Here is a 26,748-nt window from a genome sequence, read left to right as displayed (position 1 = left end):
AACATATTTTATTTATTTATTTATCTATCTATTTATTTGGCTGCATCAGGTCTTAGTTGCGGCACACGGGATCTTTCGTCGTGGCGCACGTGCTCCTTTCTAGTTGCGGCGTGCCAGTTTTCTCTTCTCTAGTTGTGGTACATGGACCCCACGGGCTCTGTCGTTTGCGGCACACACGCTCTCTAGGTGTGGCGCACAGACTTAGTTCCCGTGGTACGTGGGATCTTAGTTCCCTGACCAGGGATCGAACCCCCATCTCCTGAATTAGAAGGTGGGTTCTTTACCACTGGACCACCAGGGAAGTCCCCAAGACCATCTATTTCTTGATATTTCCCCCAAGTCAGAGCTTTGGGGAAAGAAGACCTTGGCCCCAAACGAGTTTGTTGTCGCCATCTGTTTCTGTTGGGTTTGAAAATGTTTGTCTACGACTTCCCAGAATAGTAGTTCTCACGTGGAGAGGTTCTGGTTTTAGCCCACCCTCCGCTGTCCCATAAGCTGATCATACGTGGATTTGTGTGGGTTACTTCTGAGGGGCCTGGAGTGGGGGTGTGTTTGGGGGCAGAGAGCAAAGATCTGGGCTGCAGGGCCCTACCCCTGCCAAGTGCCTGTGGAGTTGGGCTCTTGCCCGCCTGGACCTCTGGGTTCAGTGTGCGGACCCGGGTTCACTTGTCTTGTGTGTGTTTCTGGAAACCCCAAGAGGCCCCATGGGCTTTCCCACGGTGCCCAGTGTAGTTGGTTCTGACCCCAGGAAGGCGCTGGTCATCCCTACCAACAGCTTCATGTTTCCTAACAGCTGAGGTCCCAGTGGGACTCCCCAGCACAAACACGGGTGGCGGAGCCGGTTACTTGGACTCTATTTTGACATAAATCAGAATGTTGTTTCCTAATCCATATGTACGAATGCATTTGCATCTGTTACCGATGGGTGTTACTGATGAGAATTCTGCTTCTGCAGCTCTGAGCGAGGTTCTGACATCTCTGTGCCTATTGGGCTGGGCACCAATGTAAAAATAGCCCTGCTGCCAGCTGGGCCGTGGTCTGGCCAGATGCCCTCCTGTCCTCTTGTCCCTCGTCTGTCCATGTTGGTAACTATGAAATGAACCCACTTAGTGACGTTGTTTATCAACGTCCTCCTGTCCTTTATACCTCATCTCCCACCCTCAGCACAGCCCGATACAAAATCACATAACCTCTCCCTCCAGAAGGAAGGTAAGGGTGTGGTCCGCGGTGACCACCGTTATCGAGACATCACCCCTCACCAGGCAGTAGTCCAGCAGACTCCGCCCCCCTGGGCTGGGAGCACCACCACGTGCCATGATTCCCTCCACGCCATGAGTCCCTCCTCCCACACAACGCGCATCCTCGTCTCCATCAGTGCACTGTCCTCCCGCCTCTCTGTGAAGCGCTGCACACGCAGGGACGTGCCCAGCTCGCTCACTGTGGAATCCTGTGTGGACCCCAGTACACACTCAGGTCGTGCCTGGCCACTAATTCACAGGCAGATAAATGACGACCCAGTAAGTGGACCGACCGACGTGCTCACGAAGGCCAAAGGCCATGTCTCCTCCATGCTGCAGCCTCACGGCCTCCTGAGGTTCCAGAAAACAGTGGAAGTGGGAGCTCCCAGGTCCCCAAGACCACCCGCAGGCTCAGTGGCCCACCAGGATTCTCAGGACTCAGTACACAGTGGTACCACGGCTCGGATCTATTGCAGTGATTCATCAAGGTAGGCAGCTGGCTCTGTAAGGGCAGAAGACGCAGGAGGAGGCTGGGGGGACCCAGGAGCAGATGCCCTACACTTCCTCCCGCCTGTGGAGGCCACACAGAGCACACCCTCCCCAGCCTGAAAACGCAGCTGTGTGTGTGCGCTGTCTCTGCCGGGGAGCCGGGGTGTCCATTGGAGACTCGGAGCTCAGGGTTGGTACTGGGGCTACTCATGTGGGCACCGCCTGCCCGTTAGAATGCCGGCCCGCAGAAGGAGGCAGGTGTTTGCCGTAAATCACATCATTTGTACAAACAGTCTAGGCCAGGCCACGAGCACAACCTCTTCTCTCCGGGAGAGTTTCCAAGGCCAGGTTTCCAGATGCCAATCAAGGGCCAACCTGGCAGGCAGGCCCCTGTGCAGACTGCAGCTCAGCTTCTGCCCAAAGGGCCGCTCTTGAATGAGAAGCCCCCAGGGCCAGGGGACCAAGGGCAGACCCACCAGATGACCCCACACTCGCCTGTCCTGCATCTCGCATGGCTTCAACGTGGTGAGATCTTGGGCTGACTGGGGGGATGGTCAGGAAGTTGGGCCAGCGGCCGAAAAGGGAGGGGTGGAGGACACCATATCGGAGGACATGGGACTGAGGGGCCTGTAGGGACTTGAGAGGTCTGGAAGCCTGGAAGCAGAAGCATGCCTCGGTGCGTGTGTGCGCGTGTGCGTGCGTGCGTGTAAGTGTGCATGTGTAGTGCTGCAGTCCCGGAGAAAGCAGAAAGCCACCCGTCCTGGGCACAGTGGTGGTGAACATTAGCAAAGTAGGGTAGGACTGGCTCAGGAGAGGATCAAGTGACCTCAGGCAGCCAAATGTTGTCACCTTGTCCCTTCAAACTGGGGAGTGACTGTTTCGAATTCTGCACCTTATTTTCGCCAAGATTCTTGTTCTGTGTTTGCGTGTGTGCAGCTCACAGCCCAGACAGTTATCATCTTAGCTCAGGAAGGCAGTGACATGCGTGGAGGACGGTGAGCGGGTGGTCAGGGCCCTGGCTCTGGCCAGCCTAGAACTGCGAGCTCGGGAAACCCCTTGTAATCTCCAGCCTTCAGCTTTTCCATCTGCAGAACGAGAGGGTCCTTTCTAACACACTAGAAGTGGATGAATTGACTAGAACCTATTTAGAGATGGATGAGATCGCAGGCATAAGGAACAACGTAAGTTTAACGCAGCAGATTTCAACCATGATGTGTGCGATGCTTGGTAGAGTAAGCACACGTGCGATTCTAATGCGTTCAGCGTTCATTCTACTTGGAGTGTCCTCTGACTGAGAAGTTGGTTTTAAAGTTAAAAACCAAAAAAACTCTGTGGAGTTTCTAATGTCTGTGACCCCAGGTGGTGCGCTCCACCACCCCGCCCCTCCCCCTCCCCTCCCCTCCCCTCCCCCTCGCCTCTCACCCACAGATGCTGCTGCTCCAGGGTCCGCCCTGCATGTTAGAAAGAACCTGGGAAGCTCCTTCTTAACTTCTAAATATTAAAGATGTAAAAGGTAAAAAGGAAGAATTAGTACCTAACAGAGGCCCACTTTCTAAGTACTAAGAAGAAATGAAAATTGGGCGGAAACGTGAGCACTCTCCCACAGGTGGGAGGGGGCACTGAGGTCGCTTCTGCACATGGTCTCATGGGGCACGGGGACTCGTCTTTGTGGCCTCGCATCTCCTGGGAAGAGCCGTTTGCATCTCCCAGAGGCTCAAGTGTGGCGCCGTGTCTGGGCCAGAGCTACCACAACCGGATGTCCACCTACAGAGCCAGTGCCTGGTCATTTCTCCAGACCTTCCCCGCCGGGAGTCCCCGCCAGTGGCTCAGATGTCTCACACTAACAGAAAGCATTTGTCTTCACTCTTTTTCAGAGAAGAAGCAGCACGTCACTGAAGCCTATTTGAAGCGTGATTTCCATTCCCGCCGAGCATCCTGGTCCACGGCCCGGGGGAGTCTGCCCGCATTCGGACACAGCCCGACTCACGGCTTGGAGGTGGTGCATCTGTTGACCTCGCACCCTTGGGGGCCTAAGGTTGTGCTGTCAGTGCTGAATTTGCAGGGGGTACGTGTGCATGTGTGTGTGCACGCATGAGTCTGTGTGTTTGCACACACATGTGCTCTATCAGAAGACAGTGCACAGGACTGGGCTCTCTGAGGCACCTAGAAGTTGACCTGCTGCGTAATGAGAGTGCAGCCAGATGAGAATGTAATGGACAACATTGTATAAAAGAAACATAAACTGCATTGCCCAACGGCTGGAGGGAGGTACGCCTATGTTGTCTGGAAGTGTTAGGTTCACTTTATATTTGTGTCGGAAGAAACGTTCAACTACGGTGCAGATGACAGTGGCAGCCAGACCAGGATGAACTGGGAGAAAGCTTATAGAATCAGACAGACGTGCTTTTTTCTCTAGAGGGTGCAGGTTTTCTGCTGGGCAATGCATTGTTAATCAACACTTGTCCAAGAAGGACACATCCTTTCTATTGTCATTAAAGCCACAGTCACTTAGTCACTTGAACAGAAAACGAGGCCAGTTCACTGCTTCTCCAGCTGAGCTTGGAGTCAGGGTTTGTATCTCAAGTCCGAAATCTGGCTGAGTCCTTCCTGCATACTTTAGTCTTGGTCTAATGACGGCCTCGTCTTGGCACATTTGTCGTACTCAGAACCAAACAGCAGACAATAGTCTTGTGTTAACAAAAGCCGCCGTGGAGCTATGGATGAGCTCCCAGATTGAAGCCTGATGGACTGTAGGATGGAAGCATGCAGAAGCACCCCGCAGCTCCAAGCACTCCCTGTGGGCCTGCCCGCCCCACGTGTACCTGTGCGGGGACAGCAGCTATGCAGGTTGGCCATTTCAGATCCCAGAATGTGCGTGTGAAACGCAGATTCACACCCCTCGAGTTTATTTGGGTCATCATGATTTTGTGTGTCGTACATATGTCTGGAGTTCTTCATATGCAACCCCACACCCCGGACACTCTTAAGCACAGCTTTGTAATTTTTAAAAGAAGGCAAAGTCTACAGGAAAGAGAAGCATGTAAATATGTACCAGTGCTTGTGAAGTTGTTATTGTCTGTATGTAGAAAGGATGTGCACTGGAAAGGGAAAGTGGCTCAGTGAATGTTTTAAATAATACTTCATGCACCAAATTGCATTTGGTACATTCAGGAAAGCACACATTCAGTTGCAATGCCAGTTCTTCTCTTCAGATATTGTTCTTATTCACGTATCATAGGCACCTTCTTTTCATCTGATTACAAAATCCAGCATTTCAGGATTGGGCTTTTGCAAAACAAAAACGAAGAAGAAGGGCTTCCCTGGTGGCACAGTGGTTGAGAGTCCGCCTGCCGATGTGGGGGACGCCGGTTTGTGCCCCGGTCCGGGAGGATCCCACATGCCGCGGAGCGGCTGGGCCCATGAGCCATGGCCACTGAGCCTGTGCGTCTGCAGCCTGTGCTCCGCAATGGGAGAGGCCACAGCAGTGAGAGGCCCACGTACCAAAAAAAAAAAAAAAAAGAAGAAGAAGAAGAGAGAGAGAAAGGGGCAAACATGAGCCTTTGTCACTGATTCCTGCTGGTCCAATGAGCATCTGAAGAATTCAAGTATTTCATGATAACATGCGCTTTCTAAATTCTAGAGTGTACCTTGTTGCAAAGACAGTGGGCTGGACTGAATTCCCTGCAAGTATCGGGAGTCTCTTACTGCTAGCTCTTCAAACAGGGGACGCGTGTGTGTAAGTGTGCCACTCCCTAATGCAGCAAGAGGAAGGACCCTGAAAGGCTGAAGCACAGAAGTGTTTACTGTGTAACCGGGATGTGGACACGTATACAGCGTAACGGTTATTGCCATAATCACTGTGTGCGCAATACCCAGAAAAACACAAATGTTTTCATTTGTCTAAACTACAAATCCATGTAAATTTCAGCTTTCCTTGTTGACACGGATGTGTGTACCTGCTTCCATGGTCTAGAGCTCCAGTCGCTGAAGGACCGTGGCTCTTCCTCAAAGGGCTCTGCCCTCGAGGAACCTGCAGCCTTCAGGATGCCCCGAGTGCCTTACAGGGCTGTGAACACCAACGCTGGCAGTCAGGAAGGAGGCTGTGCCGGGAGTGGGTTTGGAGGCGCTGTGACATTAACCTACACTGACCATTACTGCATCATTGACCTTAAGATGGAGTGTGTGTTTTAACACAGTAATGGATTTACGTTTAGGCTCAGGAAAATCAAGGTGTAAATTATGTATCAAGTCATATATTTGTTTACTGTATATTTTTAAAAAGCTTTATTGTAAATTTATGCAGAAACGAATGAGGACTTGTTTTCTCACAGCAATGCGCCAGGCAGTATTTGTGTTCCCTGAAGCAATTCCTTAATAACCACACTCTAAACACCGGATAACTCTGTTCAGTGCTAAACAGTATTCAGAGGTCTAAAATAGGTTTGTATGGTGATCAACTACAAAATTTTACACATATTTTTGTATTGTGATTCCTATGATATATACCAGAGAATTTTTACTCATTTGTAAATTATTGTACAGTTTTTAATAAAAGGTTGTTTGAAGTCTTAGAATATCAAAGTTCTCCTCCTCACAAAGTATTAAAGTTTGGACGTATCGGCTATGTTAGCCACTTCTGTGTTCCGTGTCCATGCTCTGAACGACAGTGCCTCTTTCCACACCAAAAAGGGAACTTGGGCCTTCTGCTCACTAGGGAGGGGGTGCCGGGCATCTCACATATAGCCTCATCCTAAGTCATGGGGAGTCTTCTGGAGCACAGGCTCTGAAATCAGAGGTCCTGGCAGCACCTGGCTGAAGTCAGCCACCAGGGAGGACTGCTCCTGTAGCTGTTTGTCAAATGAGAACCAGAAAAGAAAAGTCAACCGCTGAGAATGGTGAAAGAATTTCTGTGAATGAATAAGAACACATTTTAGTCACAGTGATCCCACACAGGTGGTTAAAGCCTGTTTGATCTCTTTGGGGGAGTGGAAAACCAAGGTGGGACTGGGACAAGGGGATGGGAAAGTGAGGATTTAGCTCTGCATGTGTTCTTATGCCAGCCAGTACTGGAGTGTCCTCGCACTGACTCTCACTGTCCCAACTTACGCTTTGAAATTCCGGCTGCACTAACAGAACGGAAGGGTTGGGATGTCTTTTCCTTAAAAAACAGTCCCTGCAGGGATCGACTGAGTGACAGCATCGCCCTGTGACTCTGGGTGGGCTGAGAGTCCTCCTACTGTGTCTCACCCCAAACCTTGAACATTTTTTAAATTAATTAATTAATTTTGATTTTGGCTGCATGGGGTCTTCGCTGCTGCGCGCGGGTTTTCTCGAGTTATGGCGAGCGGGGGCTACTCTTCGTTGCGGTGCGCGGGCTTCTCATTACGGTGGCTTCTCTTGTTGCAGAGCACGGGCTCTAGGCGCGCGGGCTTCAGTAGTTGTGGCTCGCGGGCTCTAGAGCACAGGCTCAGCGCATGGGCTTAGCTGCTCCGCGGCATGTGGGATCTTCCCAGACCACATGTCCCCTGTTCCCCTGCTCGAACCCGTGTCCCCTGCATTGGCAGGCGGATTCTTAACCACTGCGCCACCAGGGAAGCCCTGAACTTGTTTTTAAGGGCAGTCAGGAGCAGCTCCCGTGGGCGCATTCCCCCCCCCCCCCCCGCCCCCGGCCTGGCCCTCCCGACTCGCCAAATGTTTCAGAGTCAGAGCCTCCTTCCCTGACGTGAGATCGCCCACAGGGCCTGGAAATGTGGCTGGAGTTCCGAAAAACTGTGGTTTCTTCCGTGCGTGGTCCCCGCCCGCCCTTCTGCGGGTTGAGCGGGAGGTCGGAACCCCGGTTTGCCCCGGGGGCGAGCTGCGGAGCTTCGCTGGGGCAGAACGCGCGCCCTCGGCCCAGTTCCGGAGCGTTCAGCACTCGCTGCGTGGACAGCGCCAGCTCCGAGCGGACTCCAGGCCGGGCTGAGGGGTGGGGGGAAGGCTGGGGGGGGGGCGCCAGGCCCGGCTCCACCCAGTCCACGAGAACTCGCAGACCCCGCCACAGGAGGCTCCAGGAACCGCCGCCCCTCGCCGGCTCCCGCCGTGGCAGCACGACGGCCGCAGGAGCCAGCAGAGGCTCTGCCCACGTGCCCGGGGATGCGGGGCACAGGAAGACCCGGGCCGGCCCAAGCTTGGCGGAGTCTTCCGCTGCCTGGAGGACGCCTTTGAGAACAAGACGCTGCAGCTGGACGCGCGGGGAGGCGTACACCAGGGTCCGCGAGCAGGAGAGCCCCACAGCGGGCCAAGCTGCCACCAGGAGGGACGCAGCGAGCCAGGCGGAGACGGCCCAGAGGCTGCCGCAAGTCTCCCAGAGAGGCCCAGCGTGGCCCAGGCCCGCGGCCCACAGCAGGTAGTGGCCGCAGTGCAGAGGCGCGGGCATCGGGGCCAGTGAGAGGGGGACGCGGGCCCTGGACTCCCTGAGACGCCACACGTCCACGACGGAGGCCGCTGGGGCGCAGTCCAGGGGCTCGCCCTCTTCCACCAGTCCCCAGCTCCTCCGAGGGGACGCGAGGGCTCTTCTTCTCCCTGACTGGCCGTGTCTGAGCCTGGACTTCTATCCTGCGCGCCCCCCTCCTCAGAACCCGCCCGGAGGCCTGGCCTCTCCTGCCCTGGTCTGCCTCTCCGGTTCGTCCTGGGTCCTGGGTAGCTCTTTCTCTGTGTGTCTCTCTCGGTCTCTTTCTATCCCTTCTGTGTCTCTCCAACCTCCCAACTGACATCAAGCTTCGCGGGGCTGGCCCTGGGGCAGCCTCACAATGAGGTGTTTCACAATGAGGTGTCTCCACTGTCCGGTCCCAGGGCCAGCGCATGGCCTGGCGTTCCGATCCCTGCCCGGGCAATACTCCAAGGAGCCCGGCTTTGGCCTGAAACATCTTTCCGGACGGAGTCCAGCCTGAGCCTGGACTTGAGATTGCATTCAATCCCCGCGGCCCTGGATGCCTCGGGTCATCAGGGAGCTGGTGGCGGGCCCTCGGCTGGCCAGGGGGGAAGGGGGTCCTGGCAGGACATTGTCGGAACGCTCACTCTCCATCCCGGGTGCAGACTCTGCACACACACTGGCCGGGACCGGTCGCAACCCTCTCCTCCTGCCCACCCTAAACAAGTTCGCCTCTCGGTCCTCGCAGGGGCCGGTCCGGGGCCTCAGCTCGCGCCTAGGGCCGGGGTTGCGGGTACAGTCACCGAGCCCGGCCGGGGCGGGGCTTGAAAGCAGAGCGGCAGCGGCGGGCCGGGGGCGTGGCCGGGGGCGTGGCCGGCCCGGGGGCGTGGCCGGCAACGGAGCCGCGCGGCCCAGCGCGCTCACACTTGGACGCCCGGCGCCCCCACGCGCACGCCTGGGCTCTGTGCGCCCCCACGTCGAGGCCTAGCTCGTGCGTCCGCCGCCGGGGACCCCCAGGACCGCAACGCCCGAACCGGGCCGCGCCGGCCAAAGGAGACGGCGGCGCAGCCGGAGGAGCAGGATGTCCTTCCAGGGCAAGAAGAGCATCCCCCGGATCACGGTGAGCTCCGCTCCCGGGACCCGCTCCGCGCCTCCGGCCCACTGCCCCGGGCGGGACCTGGCCTCCGGGCCCCGGGGAAGACCCTCCCGGCCCTGCGCCGGGCCCCCCTCCCTCCGTGTCCAGCCCCCGCGCTTGCCCCTGTGCCGGCGCGCTCCTTCCCGCGCAGCCCGGGGTCCCCGCGAGCGCCGCGCCGGAACCCCCTTATGGAGCCGGCGCATAGGCCCAGACCCTCCTCTGCTCCCGGCGAGGGCTGGGGCCGGGGGGAGGGCTGGGGCCGGGGGGAGGCCTGCTCCCCAAGCGCAGATGCACCTGCCTCCTCCCCCCCCACCCCGCCCCCGTGCGTCCGGGCCTCTCTGGGAGCTCCGATTCGGAGTGGGCCGTCGGCGCGGCCCTTTGTTGACACCCCCGGTCCGGCCTCCGGCCTCGGGGCACAGAGATGCCATCCCCATCCTACGCCCCTCCACCCCGCGCCCACGCCGCCGCCGCACCACCAGGAGCTCTTTGTCCTAGACAAAGCAACTCAACCCGGCCCGGAGCCCTTGGCGACCCGAACCCCTCCATGGAGCCGGGGTTCGGAGCCCCCGGGGTGGCGGGCGGTGGGGGAGAGAAGGTGGCTCGCTAGTCACTGTGCGGGCATCAGGCAGCTCAGGTCCGGGGAGGCGACCCTCTAACAGCACACGCACTGCTGCGGGAGGTCCCACTGTCCACCCCGCGCTGCCAGGAAACAAAGCCGCCCCCTCCGTGCGGCCAGGAGCCCAGCGGGAGGGAGGGAGGGAGGGAAGGATGGAGGGAGGGAGGGAGGCGGGCGCCTGGGCGCCAGCTGGACGGTGCCTGGGAACCCACGGATTCAGATCCAGCGGGAGGCGGTGGGATGGCCCAGGGAGTGGCCAGTTCACTTCCTGAGATACTCAGGGAGGAAGAAGCCCGCCCCACCCCTCGCAAACAGGAGAGGGTCAGACCTGATGCAGGCAGGGAGCCAGCCAGGGCCGGGAGGGGACTGATCCCGTCTCTGGGCAGCTCAGACGCAAGTGGCTGGTTTAGGGGAACTTCTGCCCACATCCTGAGGAGCACGGCACCTCATCCTGCTGCATTTCCCCCTTGGTTCCAAACCCAGGAAGGCTCCCAGAATCGGAGTCCAGACGTCTGAGCATTGGAGGGTGGGGGATTGAGCACGGCACCCAGGCCACAGTCACTTCCTGTCCAAAGCCTTCCGCGTCCTCTTCTTGGGCATCTCTGAGAACGCGCTGGTCCACTGGGGCTGGAGTTGGGGCTGTTGGAGTGGGGGCACTGCAGGGGGAGGCAGGAGGGTCTGAACACTGGCTCAGAAGGTGGGCAAGGTGGGTCCTCGTGATGTGACCTGTCAGGGCTGGGTCTAGGGCCCAGGGGACCGGGCAGTGAGCCTCTGCAGAACCCAGAAGGGAGAGGCCCAGGCAGCTGGGGCCAGGCCATGTGGTAGACCAGGAGTTGGCAGTAGGTCACACAGTAGGTATTTTCAGCTTCGAGGGCCACACTGTTTCTGGTGCAGCTGCTCAGCCGTGCAAGAGAGCGGCCCTGGGTGTGACTGCTCCAGTAAACGCTGAGCTTGGACATCGAAACGTGAACCTCATGGAACTTTCATGAGTCTTGAAAGTCTTCTTGTGACGTCTTTCAACCAGCACAAGAGGCGAGCCGTGCTCAGCTCGGGGCTGCACGGGACAGGTCGAGGGCCGTGCTGGCTGTGGCACCGCTGGCCGCCCTTCTGTAGACCGTGCGGTGCTGGTCTTACCGTTAGTCAATAGAAATCTGAGAATTCAGCCCAAACGGTTAGATGTTCATAAGAACAGAGAATGATGTGATAAGGCTCATAAGCGATGAATTATTTATCCTCTCAGCAGATTCATAGGAGAATCTGGCATCAGTCAGTTCTCTTGGCGTCAGGCTGATGGTGTGCAAAGAGCCAGAACCCCCGGCCCGGAGCCCTAGCCTGGCCTCTGGGTGGGCACCCCTGAGCCCCGGGCCAGGTCCCAGAGCCCCCTGTGAGACAGCTGTCACTCCGGCCTGGTCACGTCGCAGAGAGTGGCAGGCTCCAGCAGGTCATGGAGGGAAAGTGCTGCGGGGCTGGGCTCTCGCCCGCTTCGTTCTGCACTCAGCTCTTTGCTCCTGCTTTGTGTTTCTCTCCGTTTTTTTCCACTGAGGTCAGACCATCACCCCTGACATCATGCACGGCTCCATTACTGGCTCCCCCTCTGCCTCACTCCCTCCTTCCTGACCATCAGAAGTGGGCTTATGGCTGCCCAGCTCCGGGCTGCGGGGGCCCCGAAGAGCTGGCCGAACTTGCTGCCACTTTGTTCACCCCCTTGGGCCACCCGCAGGCGGCACCAGAACCGGCAGGCGCCCCGCTGTCCTCCGGGCCCTGCACCCCCATGGCCTCTGCATCAGCAGCCCCTGCTCCCCAACTCCCAGCCTCTCTGGAGTCCATCTCTCATCCGCCCCATAATGCCGGCCTGGGGCCCCACATCTCACCCAGACCACATCAGACCCCACTCCAGCGATGGCCCTGTTTCCATCCTTGAACACCACGGGCTGCTCTCTACAACAGGCTAATGTGAACTCTGTACGATCATTTAAACCCCAGCTTAAGGCCTCCCAGGTGGCGGCCCACTGATTCCCCAAGTCCAGCATGCCCCACTCTACCCACCTCCCATTCCCCCCCACCCCCCACCCCGCCTCGTTTCCTCTCCTGCATCAACCAGACTCTTTCCTGCCTCAGGGCCTTTGCTTGGGCTGTGCCCTGGCCTGAGCTTGAGTCACCTCCAGTTTTAGCTCCTCCAACAGGCCCTTCTCGGTCCCTGAGGCAGTCAGGCCTGTCTCCCATCACGCTGTCACGTCACCTGCTTTGTGCTCTTGCGTCTGTCACCATCTGTGACGGCCATGTGTGTGATGATGTCTGTCTCCCTCCCCAGGGGTAGGGCCCCTGCCTGCCAGCACTGCCTCAGGGCACAGAGATTCTGGAAGGCGCCTGCCCCAGCTGTCAGCCGGAGCCGCCTCTGTGGGTGGACGAGTAGGGCAGACCTTCCAGGCCAGCAGGGGCGAGTGAGATGTGGTCCACCTCCGCCCTTGGCCTGGGCTTGACAAATTAGGCGACGGGTGTGAAGATGTACGCGTGGTTCACTGCACCGCTGTTCGCACCGCCTCGGCTTTGCCGTGGGGAAGCGGGGAGCTAGCTGGTCGTACACCCTGTGCCTCTGGCGAGGCCAGACTGCCTGACCTGTGTTTGCAGGTCGTGTGCGGGACCCGTAGGCAGCTGCCCCCAAGGGCCACCGTCTCGGGCACCCTCTGCCCGCCCTTGGTGTACCCTCTGCCCGCCCTGGGTGTGTGCTGGCTTTCAGGCACACAAATTGTGCCTGAATGTTTCCATCATAATTCCAGGGTAAAGCTTGTGCTCAAGATACTGTTGAGTCACTTAGTTTGGAGGAAACTTACCCATTTCTTTGTTTCTGATAGAGTGACCGCCTTCTGATCAGAGGCGGGAGGATCGTGAATGATGACCAGTCCTTTTATGCCGACCTGTATGTGGAGGACGGTTTGATAAAGTGAGTTTCTACCTCAGATATCTTCATGGTCACACGTTGATCACACACTACCCAGAAGTTTACTTTTGGGCGAGATCCACGTGAATGGTTCTTTCTTTCCCAAAAGCTCGTTCCCTGGAAATAGCTTTTGCCCAACCCGAGCCTTCAGTGAAGCCTCAGAGAGCGGAACGATGGCTTCCTCATTTCTTTGTTCACACAGCTTCAGTACGGTGTGGGGCTCAAAGTAGGTGTTTAATAAATGCTTATCGACCACACCTATCAGCTTGTCTGCTCGTGCCTGTCCAGTAGCTCCAGGGACTTCCCTGGCCGTCCAGTGGCTAAGACTCCACGCTCCCAATGCAGGGGGTGCGGGTTCGATCCCTGGTCGGGAACTGAGTTCCCACATGCCACGCGGCAGGAACAAAACAAAACAAAGGAGCAGCTCCAGCCTCTGGTCAATAAGCAGCGAGTGGACACCTAAGTGACTGCCACAAGGTTGGCTCCTCCGTGTTGACGGTCCTGAGCCCCAGAGTGTGGGCTGGTCAAGTCTTGGCCGTATCGCCCTTTTCCTCAGGGACAAGAGCCCAAGGGCAAGAGTCCCGGCTCTGCATCATTGCCAGGAGCCCGTTCACGTTTGCTCAGGGCTCTTCCTAACCAGCGAAATCTCTGTTGCTTTCAGACAAATCGGAGAAAACCTCATTATCCCTGGGGGCATGAAAACGATTGACGCTCACGGCCTGATGGTCCTGCCGGGCGGAGTGGACGTCCACACAAGGCTGCAGATGCCCGTCCTGGGCATGACCCCGGCCGATGACTTCTGCCAGGGGACCAAGGCCGCCCTGGCAGGAGGGACCACCATGATATGTGAGTGTCTCCTGTGGGGAGTGTCCATCCCAGCCCGTGGTCCTCTGGCAGGTTTGCATGTCGCAGGAAGAGCTTCCCCTGATGGTGTTTTTCTCAGGCCTCTTTCCCTTTATTACGTCTCATTCTAAGAAATCCTTGAGTGCCTGTCTAACCCTGTCCCTCATCCTGAGTCGTGCTGCCTGGGCCAGCTCTGGAGCGCGCCTGGGATTTCCACGGGAGCACAGGGGTGTGCGCCCAGTAATTTGTTATTTCCCGGGAAGCTAGCAGCTGGCTAAGGACCAGGTTTGGAAAACCCAAGTGCAGGGGTCGTGTTGCCTGAAATGTCAGACACATTTGCCCCTGAACCTCACACCCTCTGAGGCTTGGTTTGCAGAAACTCCCTGCCCATGTCAAAAGAGCTAAAGACGGAGGCTGTGTTTTAGGAGAAGGATGATGAAAAATACCATTACCCTATCAACAAGCCCCAGAGGTACCGTTTCTTTAGTGCCGACCCTGTGCCAGGGCACGAGCGCCATCCTGATGAGTCTCAGCTCCATGCTCTCCTCGTACAACCCCCTGAGCTGCGCAGAGAAGCCCCAGTTAACAGCTTGTGAGGTGAATTCGCTTGCCCACCGCGAACTTGCTCGTGGCCAGCGCAGGGGCCAGGAAGAGGCCCCAGCGTGCAGCCCTCCTCCCGTGGCCTTGAGCGCCATCAACTCCGCAGTCCCGAGCACAGACACATCCACTAGGTTAGACCTGGCCTAACACACCCAGTCCAGCCCCGGCTGCACCGCATCCTGGCTGTGACTGTAGGCGACGCAGCTCTCTTTTAGACGCGTCTCGCCTCCCTGATCTGTCAGGCGAGAGGAAGCGGGCGGAGGATGGAGCACGTGGGCGCGCGTCGTGGCTCTGCTGTGTCCGGCACGCAGTGAGCGCTGCCACTGCCGCCGCCGGGAAAGGCTGCTCTGGGGCCCTGGGCTACTTCGCAAGTGACATTTAGGTGTTGCAAAATCCTGGCCTGGTGTGGTTTACTGAACTACGACGTGGAAGGGGAAACCCAACAGTGGTCCACCTTTTAGTCTGATTAAATCGCGAGGTGCGATTTCAGGCCCTTGGTCCTGCGTGTCATTGGCGGCCCCCCGGGCTGAGCAGGCGCCGTCGTGTTATGTCACCTGCGCCTGCGGGTGCTGAGGCGTCAGACCTGCCGTGAGGACAGAGATGCTGCGGGGCCGGGCTGGCCTAGGCGGAGCCGCCCGCAGCTCCAGGCTGGAGCTGTGAGCGCCCTGCAGGGTGGGGCCCTGGGCTCGTGACCTGAGCTGTGGGAAGCAGAGGGCCCACGTGCGGGCGCGCTGCAGGAAGGCACGGCATTTGCCTGTAACCCCGGGCGGTGTGCCTTTCCCCCCCCCCCCGCCCCCCCCCCCCACCACCGCACTCCCAGCTCTTTCCCTGCACCTGGCAGAGGCTGCGAGCTGGGTTTGGACCTTGGACGCGGGGTTGCCGGCCGGGGGTGGGGGGGGGGGGCGGTGACGGTGCAGTGTCCACGTGCGTTCCCAGTTTCCCCGGGGGGTGGGGTGGGAGCACCGCTCAAGGGCTGTGCGGCCAGTGAGGCAGGAGGGAAGCCAGCCCCGTGCGCTGCTGTGGGCAGGCTCGCGGGTCCAGCGCCACGGACAGTGGTGCCGCCCCTCCCCCTCCAGGGGCACCACACTCAGGCCAGGCCTGTGCGGGAGGTGGAGGCCTAAACTGCCGCTGGGCTCTTTGGGGGGTGACGAGCGGCGGGAGACGCCTCTTTGGCCAGAACCGACGGGCAGGTTCCCAGCAGCCTCAGCCCGGCGTTGGGTGTGAGGCCTCTTCTCTGCTTTTCTCAGACGTGCTTCCTGGTTTCCTGGGAACACGAAGCCGCTCTCCCTCGGAGGCCCAGGTGGTCCCAGTGGCACGGGTGGGGGGCTTAGCTGACCACGCTGTCCCCACAGTGGACCACGTGTTCCCCGACACGGGTGTGAGCCTGCTGGCAGCCTACGAGCAGTGGCGGGAGAGGGCGGACCGTGGAGCCTGCTGTGACTACTCCCTGCACGTGGACATCCCCCGCTGGCACGAGAGCACCAGGGAGGAGCTGGAGGTCCTGGTGAAGGACAAGGGTGAGCGGGACGCCCAGCCGGGCGGAAGGGCAGCTGCAGGGCCTGGCCTCCCCGGCCTCGGGTGGGCGCTGTGTGCACCTGAGCCCGGGGCAGGGGATCGCGAGCTGGGAGAAGGTTGGACAAGAGCCATTCGAAGATCCGTTGGGCTGAGAGGTCACCTGCGTCCGAGGCTGGGGACGCATCCCGTAGCTGTTGTGCTCACAAGAGGACACAGCAGGGACTTCCCTGGAGGTCCAGTGGTTAAGACTTCACCTTCCAGTGCAGGGGTTGGATCCCTAGTTGGGAAGCTAAGAACCCACATACCTCACGGTCAAAAAACCAAAACATAAAACAGAAGCAATATTGTAAGAAAATTCAATAAAGACTTAAAGAAAAAGAGGACCCAGCAGTCGCAGCTGTCACCTCGGTCCTCTTGTGTCTTGGCCCTGGATGAAGGGTAAGCGCTGTAAGCCTTCTTAGCATCTTAAGAGCCTTCAGAAGATGCCTTAAAACCTACTGCCAAAAAAAATCAAAATAAAATAAAACCTACTGCTGCCTCAGCTGAAACAGGACGGTTTACAGATAAGGCTTAATTTTTGTTTTAATCAGAAGTCCTGAAGCTGAAACCACATCAGAGTTTATAGAGGATTTGACAAGTTAGCTGGACGTCGTAACTGAGCTCCGGCGACTGGCTTTGAGGGTGGGCCTAGCGCACAGCCGGGAGAGGAGCTGGAGGGGCTGAGACGGGGGGTGCTGGCTGCAGACCCCTGGCCGGGCCCTGGAGGCCACAGGGCCCTCCCCACAGGAGACGCTGCCGCCCGCCCCACTGTACCTCCGAGGGAGGCAGGGAGGTTCATGGAGGCCATTTCCCAAAGCGCGACGGTCCTCACACCAGTAGCCTTTGGCATTTAGGACCCCCAACCTGGGGGTGGGCAGGGGGCTCTCAGCCTCTGCACCTCATTCCAGGCAGTGGCTCCGCCACCCGGGTTGTTCCTTAACAGGATCGGGAGGCCTGCGGCCTTGCAGCTCCAAGCAGAGGTAGAAACCAGGCACCTGCCGCCACCATCCTCCTGCCGTGGCAGAGCGCTGGTCCTGGCCTGCTGCGTGGCGTCCAGGGACAGGCCTGCATGCTGACCAGTAGCCTCCACCAGGCGCCCTGGGGCAGGTTGTCACCTGGGGGGTCGGCTCGTGCAGCACTGGGTGACAGTTTCCCCCGCGTGCCTTTGCTCAAGTTCGCACTTTCGACCCAGCGAGATGACAGGGAGGAGGGCGGGGCCGCGCGCCGCTGGTTTGGATGGTGGGGGGTCAGGTGAGTCCCCAGCTGGTCCCGAGTCCACACAGCACAGGAGCTCGACCCTGGCCTGATGGGCCCCTGACGCCGCGGGCAGCCGGTCCTGTTCCTTCTGCTTTTCCTGAGGGCCTGAGCGGGCGCTGTGAGCGGGACCTGTCAGGTGCCACTGAGGCCCGCAGGCTAGGTGGCCAACATGAGGGCCACCCCAGCGCCCAGTGCGGGAGGGGCTCCTGTGCAGCCCGGGCGGAGCTCAGGCAGCGAGCCTGCAGCTCACGGCTCCCTTCCGTCCAGGGGGCACGGGGCTCCCGGGGCTCCCAGGGGCCATGGGGGTTTAGCAGGTGGGGGGCGGGGTCTCACCTGGCTCTGCCACTGGGGAACAATTGGTTCCTGACCCCAGAGCTCGAGGAGCAGGAGGCGCCGGGGTGACTCTGTCCCCATCCCGGCCCAGGAGAGTGTGGGGCTGGTCCCCCAGGGCCACGAGGCCAGCTGGTGGGGCCCCTGGAGCTCGGGGAGAAGTGGAGGCTCCTGGCATCCACCCCTCCTGCCTCCCCCCAGGTGTGAACTCCTTCCTGGTCTTCATGGCATACAAGGACAGGTACCAGTGCACGGACGGCCAGGTAAGGCCAGGTTTCGAGTGGGGGAGCGAGCAGGTGTCTCATGCTGCTGTGGATGGGAGACACACAGCCTCACGCAGCCCATGTGTCTCTCCCCAGATGTACGAGATCTTCAGTGTCATCCGGGACCTGGGAGCCGTGGCCCAAGTGCACGCGGAGAACGGCGACATCGTGGACGAGGTGTGGGCGGGGCTGGCGGGGTGACCCCTGCCCACTTGGGTGTGAGCACTGATCCCACAAACCCTGACGGAGGGAACCTGGAACTTGACCCAGTAAATGGCTTGCCCAGGTCAAAGGGAAAGCAGGCAGGGCGTCAGGGAGTCTGGGCGGCTCTTGGCCATAACAGATTTTTCCATGATCATCACACTTCTGATCAAAAAGCCTCCAAAACCAGGGACTTCCCTGGCGATCCAGTGGATGCGATTCTGCACTTCCACCGCAGGGGGCGCAGGTTCCATCCCTGGTTGGTGGCGGAGCTCCTATGCTTCGCGGTGTGGCCAAAAAAAAAAAAAAATTCTCCGAAATCAAAGTGTTGCTTCTTGGTGAGGGGTGCCGAGACTGGGGTCTCCGAGCCCTCCGCCCCCTGGACTGAGGCCCCTCCCATGAGCACACCTGTTGGGTTAGTGGCGCTGTCCTCAGTCGCGCCCCAAGCTGCCTGGGGGGTGCCTGGCCCTGCTGCGCACGCCCCCACCTTCCCTGTGGGCCCAGGGCTGTGAGGGGGGTGCCCCCAGCCTCTGCCCCTCACCCCGTTTTCCCGTCCGCCCACAGGTGCAGGTTGGGTGGGGCGCCCAGGATCTTCCAGGCCTCCTGGGGACCTGGCGGGAGGTCGCACACACACGGCCACCTCCCCAACATTCCAGACCCACAGAGAAGCTTCCTGGGACCCGTAGGGCTCTGCCCCTCCCAAGTTCAACGGGAGGGTGGTGACACTCAGGAGGGGCATGTGGGGTTCCGGGCATCGGGTACTGTATGTGCTTCCAGGGTTCGAGGCCAGGCCCGGCAGGAGACGTCGTGGGTCACGCTTAGTGTTCAGGACGCTGGGCCGCGAGTGCCGGGGAGGCTTATTAGGGGGTCGGTGGGATTCTGCTCCTCCATTCTCCACGCCGAAGCTCGTTTACACCGTAGGGCGCTGTGGCTCAGACCTGTAGTATGAGTGAACTTGCCCAAGAAGAAGCCCCATCCCCGACTGCGCACAGCCGCCACGCACACCCCGCCGCGCATGCCCCCGACCGCACTCCCCGCCGTGCACGCCCCCGACGCACACGCCCCCGACCGCACTCCCCCACACGCACGCACGCCCCCGACGCACACGCCTCTGACCGCACTCCCCCGCCGCGCATGCCCCCTCCACGCACACCCCGCCACGCACACCCCGCCGCGCACGCCCCCCGCCGCACACTCCCCAACCACACTCCCCGACAGCACGCCCCCGCCGCGCACGCCCCCACCCGCACTCCCCGCCGCGCACGCCCCCCGCCGCACACTCCCCAACCACACTCCCCGACAGCACGCCCCCGCCGCGCATGCCCCCGCCACGCACACCCCGACGCGCACGCCCCCGACGCTCACCCACTGGGGAAACAACACGGCAGGCAAAGCTGTGGGGTCTTGTCCCCTCACTTAGGTCCTGCGACCTTAGGCAAGTCCTTGCCCTTTGCAAGCCCCGTTCTCTCATCTGTAATTGGGGGCGCTGAAGTCACTCCACTTCGGGACCCCTCTGCTCCATTCTGAGTTCTCTGGGATTGGTGACCCTCAGGGGCCTGGAAGTCTGGGCTCATCTCGGGGAGCACGGGTCGTCTCAGGGTCAGGGTGTTCTGGGCTGTGTCCAGGCTGGAACGTGGTGTGTATTTAGGAGCAGAAGCGGCTGCTGGAACTCGGCATCACCGGCCCCGAGGGCCACGTGCTCAGCCGCCCAGAGGAGGTAGGTGTGAGCTTGCTGGGAACACTCCCCCGACTGGGCCTCCATCAGGGGTTGGGCCTGGCCCCGTGGTCCCGGCAGGGCTGTGATCCCTCTGTCCTCGTCTGGAGGCGTAAATCAAGGCTCACGTCCCCTCCTACCACTGGTCATCCTGAGGCCTTTATGCGAGGCGAAGAAGGTGGCGTGGTCAGCCCTGGGGGCTGCATGGGTCGGCCCAGATTCTGGGCACCGAGCCCCAGGCTGGGGTCCTCACCCGCCCAGGGGTGCTTCTTCTGGGCCCGGGATCCATGGGTGGTCCCGGGGCATCTCATGCCCATACTGGTCAGGAGGCCCTAGTGTTCTCGTGTGGCCTGAGCGCCCCCATCCCCAGGTGGAGGCTGAGGCCGTGTACCGCGCTGTCACCGTAGCCAAGCAGGCCAACTGTCCCCTGTACGTCACCAAGGTGATGAGCAAGGCCGCGGCCGACGTGATCGCCCAGGCCAAGCGCAGAGGTGAGCGGTGGCCTGGACCGGGGCACGGGGCCAGGGTCTCTCTGGGGGTCTGTCACGTCCTCAGCTTCCCGGGGCTGGGCCAGCTGGACAGAGGCTCAGCGCAGGCAGACCCCACGGGGACGCAGCGCCTGCTCTGCCAGCCTCTTCATGCTGGGGTGGCCTCTGGTGCGGGGTCACCAGGGCTGTGGCCGGCGGGAGATGTGGGCACCTGGTCCTTGTGTGGGGTGGGTGGCCTGAGTCTCCCCTCTTATCCGAACAGCAGTGGAGCACCAGGGGACCTTGAAACAAAAGAGAGGCCTAGTGGCCCTGTTTGCACAGAAGTGAGTGTCAGAGCTGTGCTCCGTGTGTGCGTGTGTCTGTGTGCGCGATGTGTGTGGCATGTGTCTGTGTGTGTGTGTGTGTGGTGTGAATGGTGCATGAGAATAGATCCTCATGTCATGTAAGGGAGCCTGGCCCAGCTGACCCTGGGGGCCCATGTTACTGTCCGCTGGACACATCCTGCGTCCAGGAGCTGGGGTGCGGGTCCTGAGGGCTGGATGCCCTCTGGCCCTGGAAGCCCAGGCCATGGAGGAGGCAGGGGGTCACTGACGGAGCCAGGTCCTTGCACAGAGGCTGTGGCCAGGCGGGCCGGGCAGTCAGTTGACGGTGTGTCACTGCAGCCTGTGGCCCCAGCAGGGGTGTGAGGCAGCAGGGACAGAGGACCCCCTTCGGGAGCCCCAGGTGGCCTGGGCCGGGCGCCTCCGGAGCAGGGGAAAAGCTGTCCCAAAAGGCTTGGGGGATCGAGGGGCAGTTTGCGTCAGCCCTGGGACCACAGGGCCAGACCTACCCCACGGTGCAGGCCGGGTCAGGGGGGCGTTCCCAGGCCCTGTCTGGGTCTGGGGACATGGGGGCCGGCAGTGCCCCTCACGGCCTCACCGCAGGGGTGGTCGTGGTCGGGGAGCCCATCACCGCCAGCCTGGGCACCGACGGTTCCCACTACTGGGGCAAGAACTGGGCCAAGGCCGCAGCCTTCGTCACGTCACCCCCCCTCAACCCGGACCCCAGCACTGCAGACCACCTCGCCTCCCTGCTGTCCAGGTAAGGAGCTGCCTACGTGCCCCTCGCCCTGGCCTGGCCTGTGCCCGCCGGCAGCTCCAGGCCTCTTGCGTCGGGAGACTCCACACCGGGGTCCTTGCCCTCCCACCTGCGCCCCGAGGCCCCAGCTCTGCCCTCTCCGACAACCTCTCCCCCACCCCCCGTGGGCCGAGCAGCCAGGTAGGGGTGGAGCCAGCTGGGCCTTTGGCGGCTCAGGAAGGACAGGCTCCTCTGGGCTCTGACTCCGGCTCTCCTCAGCGGGGACCTCCAGGTGACCGGCAGTGCCCACTGCACCTTCACCACTGCCCAGAAGGCCGTCGGCAGGGACAACTTCACGCTCATCCCCGAGGGCACCAACGGCGTGGAGGAGCGCATGTCTGTGGTCTGGGAGAAATGCGTGGTGGGTGCAGAAGTGGGGACGCAGGGTCCTCCCCACAAAATGCTGCCTGTTCATCAGAGAGGGAAGCCCCTTGAGCGGCAGACTCACCAGAGCAGAGGTCGGGGCTTGTGGGCCCCAGCGTGTTGTCCCCCCAGCCTTGCCATCCAGGGCTCCCTAGACATTTGCTTCTGGTCCTAATGCACACGACCCAGGGAGAGCAGGGTCCCTGCCCTGGTGGAATTACACTCTGCAACGTGTCCCTAGGAGGCCTGAGATTTCCTCAGACATCCATCTCGCTCGGAGGGTCCTGCCCACGGCCTCTGCCCCCATGACCCCGGCCCCAGTCCTGAGCCCTTCCCTGAGCTGAGGCCCTGACCCCAGGCTCCTGGCCACCCCAGGGGGATGGTCGCGTCCTTTGGGGACACAGACATCATCGTGAAAGCATCAGCATTCATTTGCCCACAAAGTGAGCATGGAGACCAGCTTGGTGCCCAGGAAGAACCAGACCTGCAGGCACGACTGAGGCACACGACACGCGGCCTAGGGGACAGGGGCCACCTCCACACAAGAGCCCCAAGACCAGACCCCGCCTGCGGTCAGGAAGGGCGCCCCCCCGACTCACCCCCGCCTCTTACTTCTCAGGCCTCAGGGAAGATGGACGAGAATGAGTTTGTTGCTGTGACCAGTACAAATGCAGCCAAAATCTTCAATTTTTACCCAAGGAAGGGGCGGGTGGCCGTAGGCGCCGACGCCGACCTGGTCATATGGAACCCCAAGGCCACGAAAGTCATGTCTGCCCAGAGCCACCACCTGGTGAGAGACGCCTGGGCCCATGTCGGGGGCGGGGCCTGGGGAGCCCCGCAGCCTTCCTGGGGGTTGGGCAGGGCAGCGGAGGCGGGAGGGTGAGCCCTCTGCTGGCTCCTCCCGGACCGCTCTGTGCTCTGAGAACCATGCCTCAGGGGCAGGGGTGCAGGGCGCGGCGGCCACTCCCTCTGAATCCCGGCCCGGCCGAGTGGGCGCCCCGCTCAGGGGTCCTGGATCAGGAGAACGCTGAGCAGCCCCTGGCTGTTCTCCCCAGAACGTGGAGTACAACATTTTCGAAGGCGTCGAGTGCCGAGGAGCCCCCGTGGTGGTCATAAGTCAGGGCAGGGTCGTGCTGGAGGACGGGGCCCTGTTCGTCACCCCCGGGTCTGGCCGCTTTATTCCGCGGAAGACCTTCCCCGACTTCGTCTACAAGAGGATAAAGGCTCGCAACAGGGTAAGGCCTGAGCCCGGCAGGCGGGTGGGCATGAGCTCTCAGGCCTCCTCCAGGTCAGCCCTGCCCACGGCCACTGTCAGGACAGCACAGCGGCCCCGTTGCTCCGGGCGCTTCTTAGCGGTGCTTCGCCCGCGTTCGTTACCAGGCAGCCCGTGTCACTGTAGAAAGCGTGGGTGTGAAGCAAAAAAAACGCCTTGTAGCCACCCCCCAGGTACACCGCCACTAAGGCTAGCAGAGCCCGCCCAGGATTTCCCCGGGAGCAGACGGGATGTTAATAAATTAAGGAAGGAGAACACGTGGTTTACCGGCATCCGTGAACCTGGAAGTCGTGAGCCCTCGTCTGCCCACGCGACTTGGCCGGCTGCCCGCTGAGTCTGGTGGCTGCACCAGTGTCCACCCAGGCCCTGCGCTGCCCGCACAGGTGGTTCACGCCTGCGCACAGTCACATACACACACACAGCTGCACACGGGGTTACTGTACGCTCTGGTTTGCTTTATCCCAGCCCTGTTTCCAGTTTTCTAGACTAAAGACGTGTCTGAGCTCGTATGAGGAGGGATGGCTTTCGGGCTGGGCTGAGGGCCAGGTGCTGGTCTCCTTCCCAGGAAAGGAGAGCGGAGGCTTCCCTAACTCGCAGACGCTTCTGTCTCAGGCTGCAGGGCCCACACCACGGCTGCTGCCCACATCTGACCTGGGCACAGCACCCCCTCCTCCCTCAGGGTTCGAGCAGGGCTGAGAGGCAGGGTCCAGGGCAGAGGGCTGGGCATCGCACCCCTTGGGGTGAGGGCCGGGGCACCCCTGGGCATTGGCCACTGGGAAGCTCCGTGAGGTGGCAGGCCAGCCCCACGTACAGCCGCAGCACGGAGCAGGGAGAGGGGACGGCTCCCCGTCGCACACCCGGGGTGATGGGGGCAGACCCGAATCTGCAGAACTCCACACCCCACAGTCGCTCTTGCCCTGCGCCCCTGCCCCACTGTGACCCCTGCAGGGCAGGATCTGGTTCAGCCCTACAGTCACGAGTGTGAGGCACAAATCCCCAGGCAGGTGCCAGCTGCAGACACAGCACAGCTGAAGGCTTCGCCTCGACGCTCGGACTGTGGGTCCGTCATGGTGGCCACTGGGAAGGGCCTCTGCCTCTGGCGGCCCTTTTCAGGGAGGGCAGGACCCAGGGCCACCACCTCAGGGCTTCCTCAGGAACACAGCGGGGGCTGCGTGGGGGCCACAGTACGGTGGGTCCTGAGGAGGCGGGGACTATGTTGGGACCAGTTTCTGATTCCAAAAGGAGCCTCCTCTGCAGGCCACCCCGTCCGAGCATCTCCTCCAGCTCGGGGCACTGCTGCCCAGCCTTGGGGGAGGGAGATGTGTGTCCACACTCGCGGGCTGTCACCCCTGTTGGCGGGGAGCCCCCTGCCCTCGAGCCCGGGGCCCGCGCAGCACCCCCTCACGCCAGCCTCTCGGCCCACAGCTGGCAGAGATCCACGGCGTGCCCCGAGGCCTCTACGACGGGCTGGTCCACGAGGTGATGGTGCCCACCAAGCCGGGGGCCGGTGTGCAGGCCCGCGCCTGCCCGGGGAAGATCTCAGTCCCACCCGTTCGCAACCTGCACCAGTCGGGGTTCAGTCTGTCTGGTGAGTTGAGCCCAGCGTCTGTGGGACCCGAGGGCCACGTGGGAGCCCGGCCTCCAGCCCCTCACTGCCCCATAGCGCAGAGGCACACATGTGAGGTGCATAAGGACGGGGCCTGGGGGCTTCAAGGGCTCTGGGGGCCCGGCGTGCAGCCACCGGGCTCAGGCCTCTGATCAGGGTCTCAGCTGTGCTCCCAGCATGCTAGGATTCTAAGAGAAGCCCTGAGCCCCAGGCACTCTCTGCACACGGAGCCAGACCCTCCCTCTCTCTTCCCAGCCCTTGGTTGGGAGCCCACCAGCCCCTGACATCCTGCCTCAGCCTCCCTACTGGGGAGGTGATGGACGTCCCTGCCTGCCCCCTGGGGATGTAGGGCCAGGGGCGGGTCCCCTTTGGAATCCAGCATCGTCCTAAAGGCTAAAGACAGCCTTCTCCCATCATGGGGGTCGGTGCGGGGCAAGACCTACGGGCGGGGCACGCAGGACTGGCCCAGCCTCTGCTCCTCCGGACCGGATTCCCAGAGGGTCAACCTTGACCTCCAGTCTCTGGCCGCATGCACACCTGGCCTCACTTGCCTGCCCATCTGAGGCCTCAGTGGTGGGAGTGCCTGACTGGTGGCCTGGCTGAGCTGCCAGGGCCGTCGGGGAGCGTGGGGGGCCTGCAGTGTGGGGCTGTGGCTCCGCATCCCTGGCCTCGCGGGTGTGGCCTGTTTGCGTCACCTCGCCAGCGCCACTTCCACTCCTGGCTTCCCCACAGGCTCTCAGGCCGATGACCATATCGCCAGGCGCACGGCTCAGAAGATCATGGCGCCACCTGGCGGCCGCTCCAACATCACATCCCTGTCCTAGGTGCTGCACGTGCCAGCGGCGGGCGTGCCTGTGGGCGACAGCCACTCCCCTCTGTTCCCTTCCCTTCGTTGAACCTATTTTGAAAGGTGCCTGGCCTCACCTTCCCCTCCCCAGAAACTCTCTTCTTGGGGTCCCAGGTCCTGTTATCAGGAGCCCCCGCAGGAGAGGCTGAATTTGGGGAGGTTTCACTGCCAGGGCAAGGAGGCTGGACACGGTGGCGGGGACAGCTCAGGTGGCCCTGAGCCCGGGTGCCAGGTGCCTCAGGAAGACAGGGGCCTCCTAGGATGCCCAGGGCAGCTGGGCCAGGACGAAAGGCTGGGGGTGTTTTGCCCTCGTCCCTATCAGGAATCACTGCCCTGAGGACCCCCAGCTCTGCCACCCGCTCCCACGGGCAGAGGTGCAGCCCGTCCCTGTGTGCCTTAGCGCAGGCAGGAGCGCCCGGCCCTGCCCAGAGCTGCTGTGACTCCAGGGACCCACCAGGAACACAGTGTAGGGCAGCTGCCAGCAGGACTTCTGCAGATTCGCCTGTACACTTTTCCAGGGGCCAAACCTCTGCTTCCGTAGAGCCCGTGTCCAGGGCATTTTAGGGCCCTTTAGCTGAGATGCTTTCCTTTTACTGAGTGTGCGTCGCAGTAGTTTATTAGAACAGCAGATTTGTGTGGTGAGGACGCCTGTAGCCAGGAACCTGCCTGCCACCCACAGCCCAGCAGCACTGTGCCCCAGTCCATGTGACTCAAGTCGATTAAAGGCATCTGGGCTGGAAGCCGACGGCGTGTGGAGAGCCCCGACTTCTCTACCCCTGCGCCATCCCCTGGGGGTTCACGCTTGGGATGCTGGGGAGTACCCTGCAGCCCCCTGGCCTGGCTTCGAGCTGTGAGGCCGGACCTCGAGACCACCTGCAGGGCCAGCTGTGCTTGGCCTCCGGGCATGGGCAGGGCTGGGTCCGAGCCATAGGGAGGCTCTCTGCCTCTCAGGGAAGGGGCCCCAGGCCTGCAGGTCAGAGACAGCCAGACATTCAGAGGGGGAGGGGTGGTTGGGAGGATGCCCGCCTACATTCTACTTGATGGGCCCAAGGCAGCCCAGCAGGTTGGGGGCAGCGTGACCCCTGGGGACCCACCAGGAACAGCACGATGAGCTCACACCTCCAGCGGGCAGCGGCGGGGGGAGGTGTAGCCTACATTCTGCTCCTGTAAGGCAGAGCAGCCCAGGGTTCTGATCCAGACCCATGGGCTGAGCTGCACCAGAACCTTCTAGAAGATGGAACTGCTGGGTTGGCCTCGTGGCCTCAGCCTCTTTCTCATAAAAACGGCGCCAGTCCCCCAGATGTGGGACGCTCCCAGGAGGGGTCTTCACCCCAAGAGCACCAGGAAGGGTCGGGGCAGCCCCGCCCCCCTCACACGGCCAGGCACTCTGGGCCCTGCCCAGGCGTCCACTTCCGGTCATGCTCCCTGGGGGGACATGAACAGCCCCATCTGTGAATCCGGGCCTTCC

General features: G+C 61.1%; 1 protein-coding gene across 1 annotated transcript; it reads left to right on the top strand.

The window, feature by feature from the left end:
• Positions 1-9,217: 9,217 nt before the first annotated feature.
• On the top strand, positions 9,218-25,257 carry DPYSL4 (dihydropyrimidinase like 4; the record flags this gene model as incomplete). Its single annotated transcript, XM_082854982.1, has 14 exons — positions 9,218-9,256; positions 12,740-12,828; positions 13,487-13,671; positions 15,621-15,785; positions 17,611-17,672; positions 17,769-17,849; positions 19,522-19,590; positions 19,958-20,078; positions 20,999-21,155; positions 21,411-21,552; positions 22,174-22,344; positions 22,610-22,789; positions 24,253-24,415; positions 25,166-25,257. 14 exons carry the CDS (start codon positions 9,218-9,220, stop codon positions 25,255-25,257), a joined length of 1,716 nt encoding a protein of 571 aa, XP_082711108.1.
• Positions 25,258-26,748: the final 1,491 nt, after the last annotated feature.

This window comes from Leucopleurus acutus (assembly GCF_964270905.1).
Source record: "Leucopleurus acutus genome assembly, chromosome: 14".
NCBI classification, from domain to species: domain Eukaryota; kingdom Metazoa; phylum Chordata; class Mammalia; order Artiodactyla; family Delphinidae; genus Leucopleurus; species Leucopleurus acutus.
Note: the sequence above shows the minus strand (reverse complement) of the source record. Positions and strands in the feature narration are given on the sequence as shown.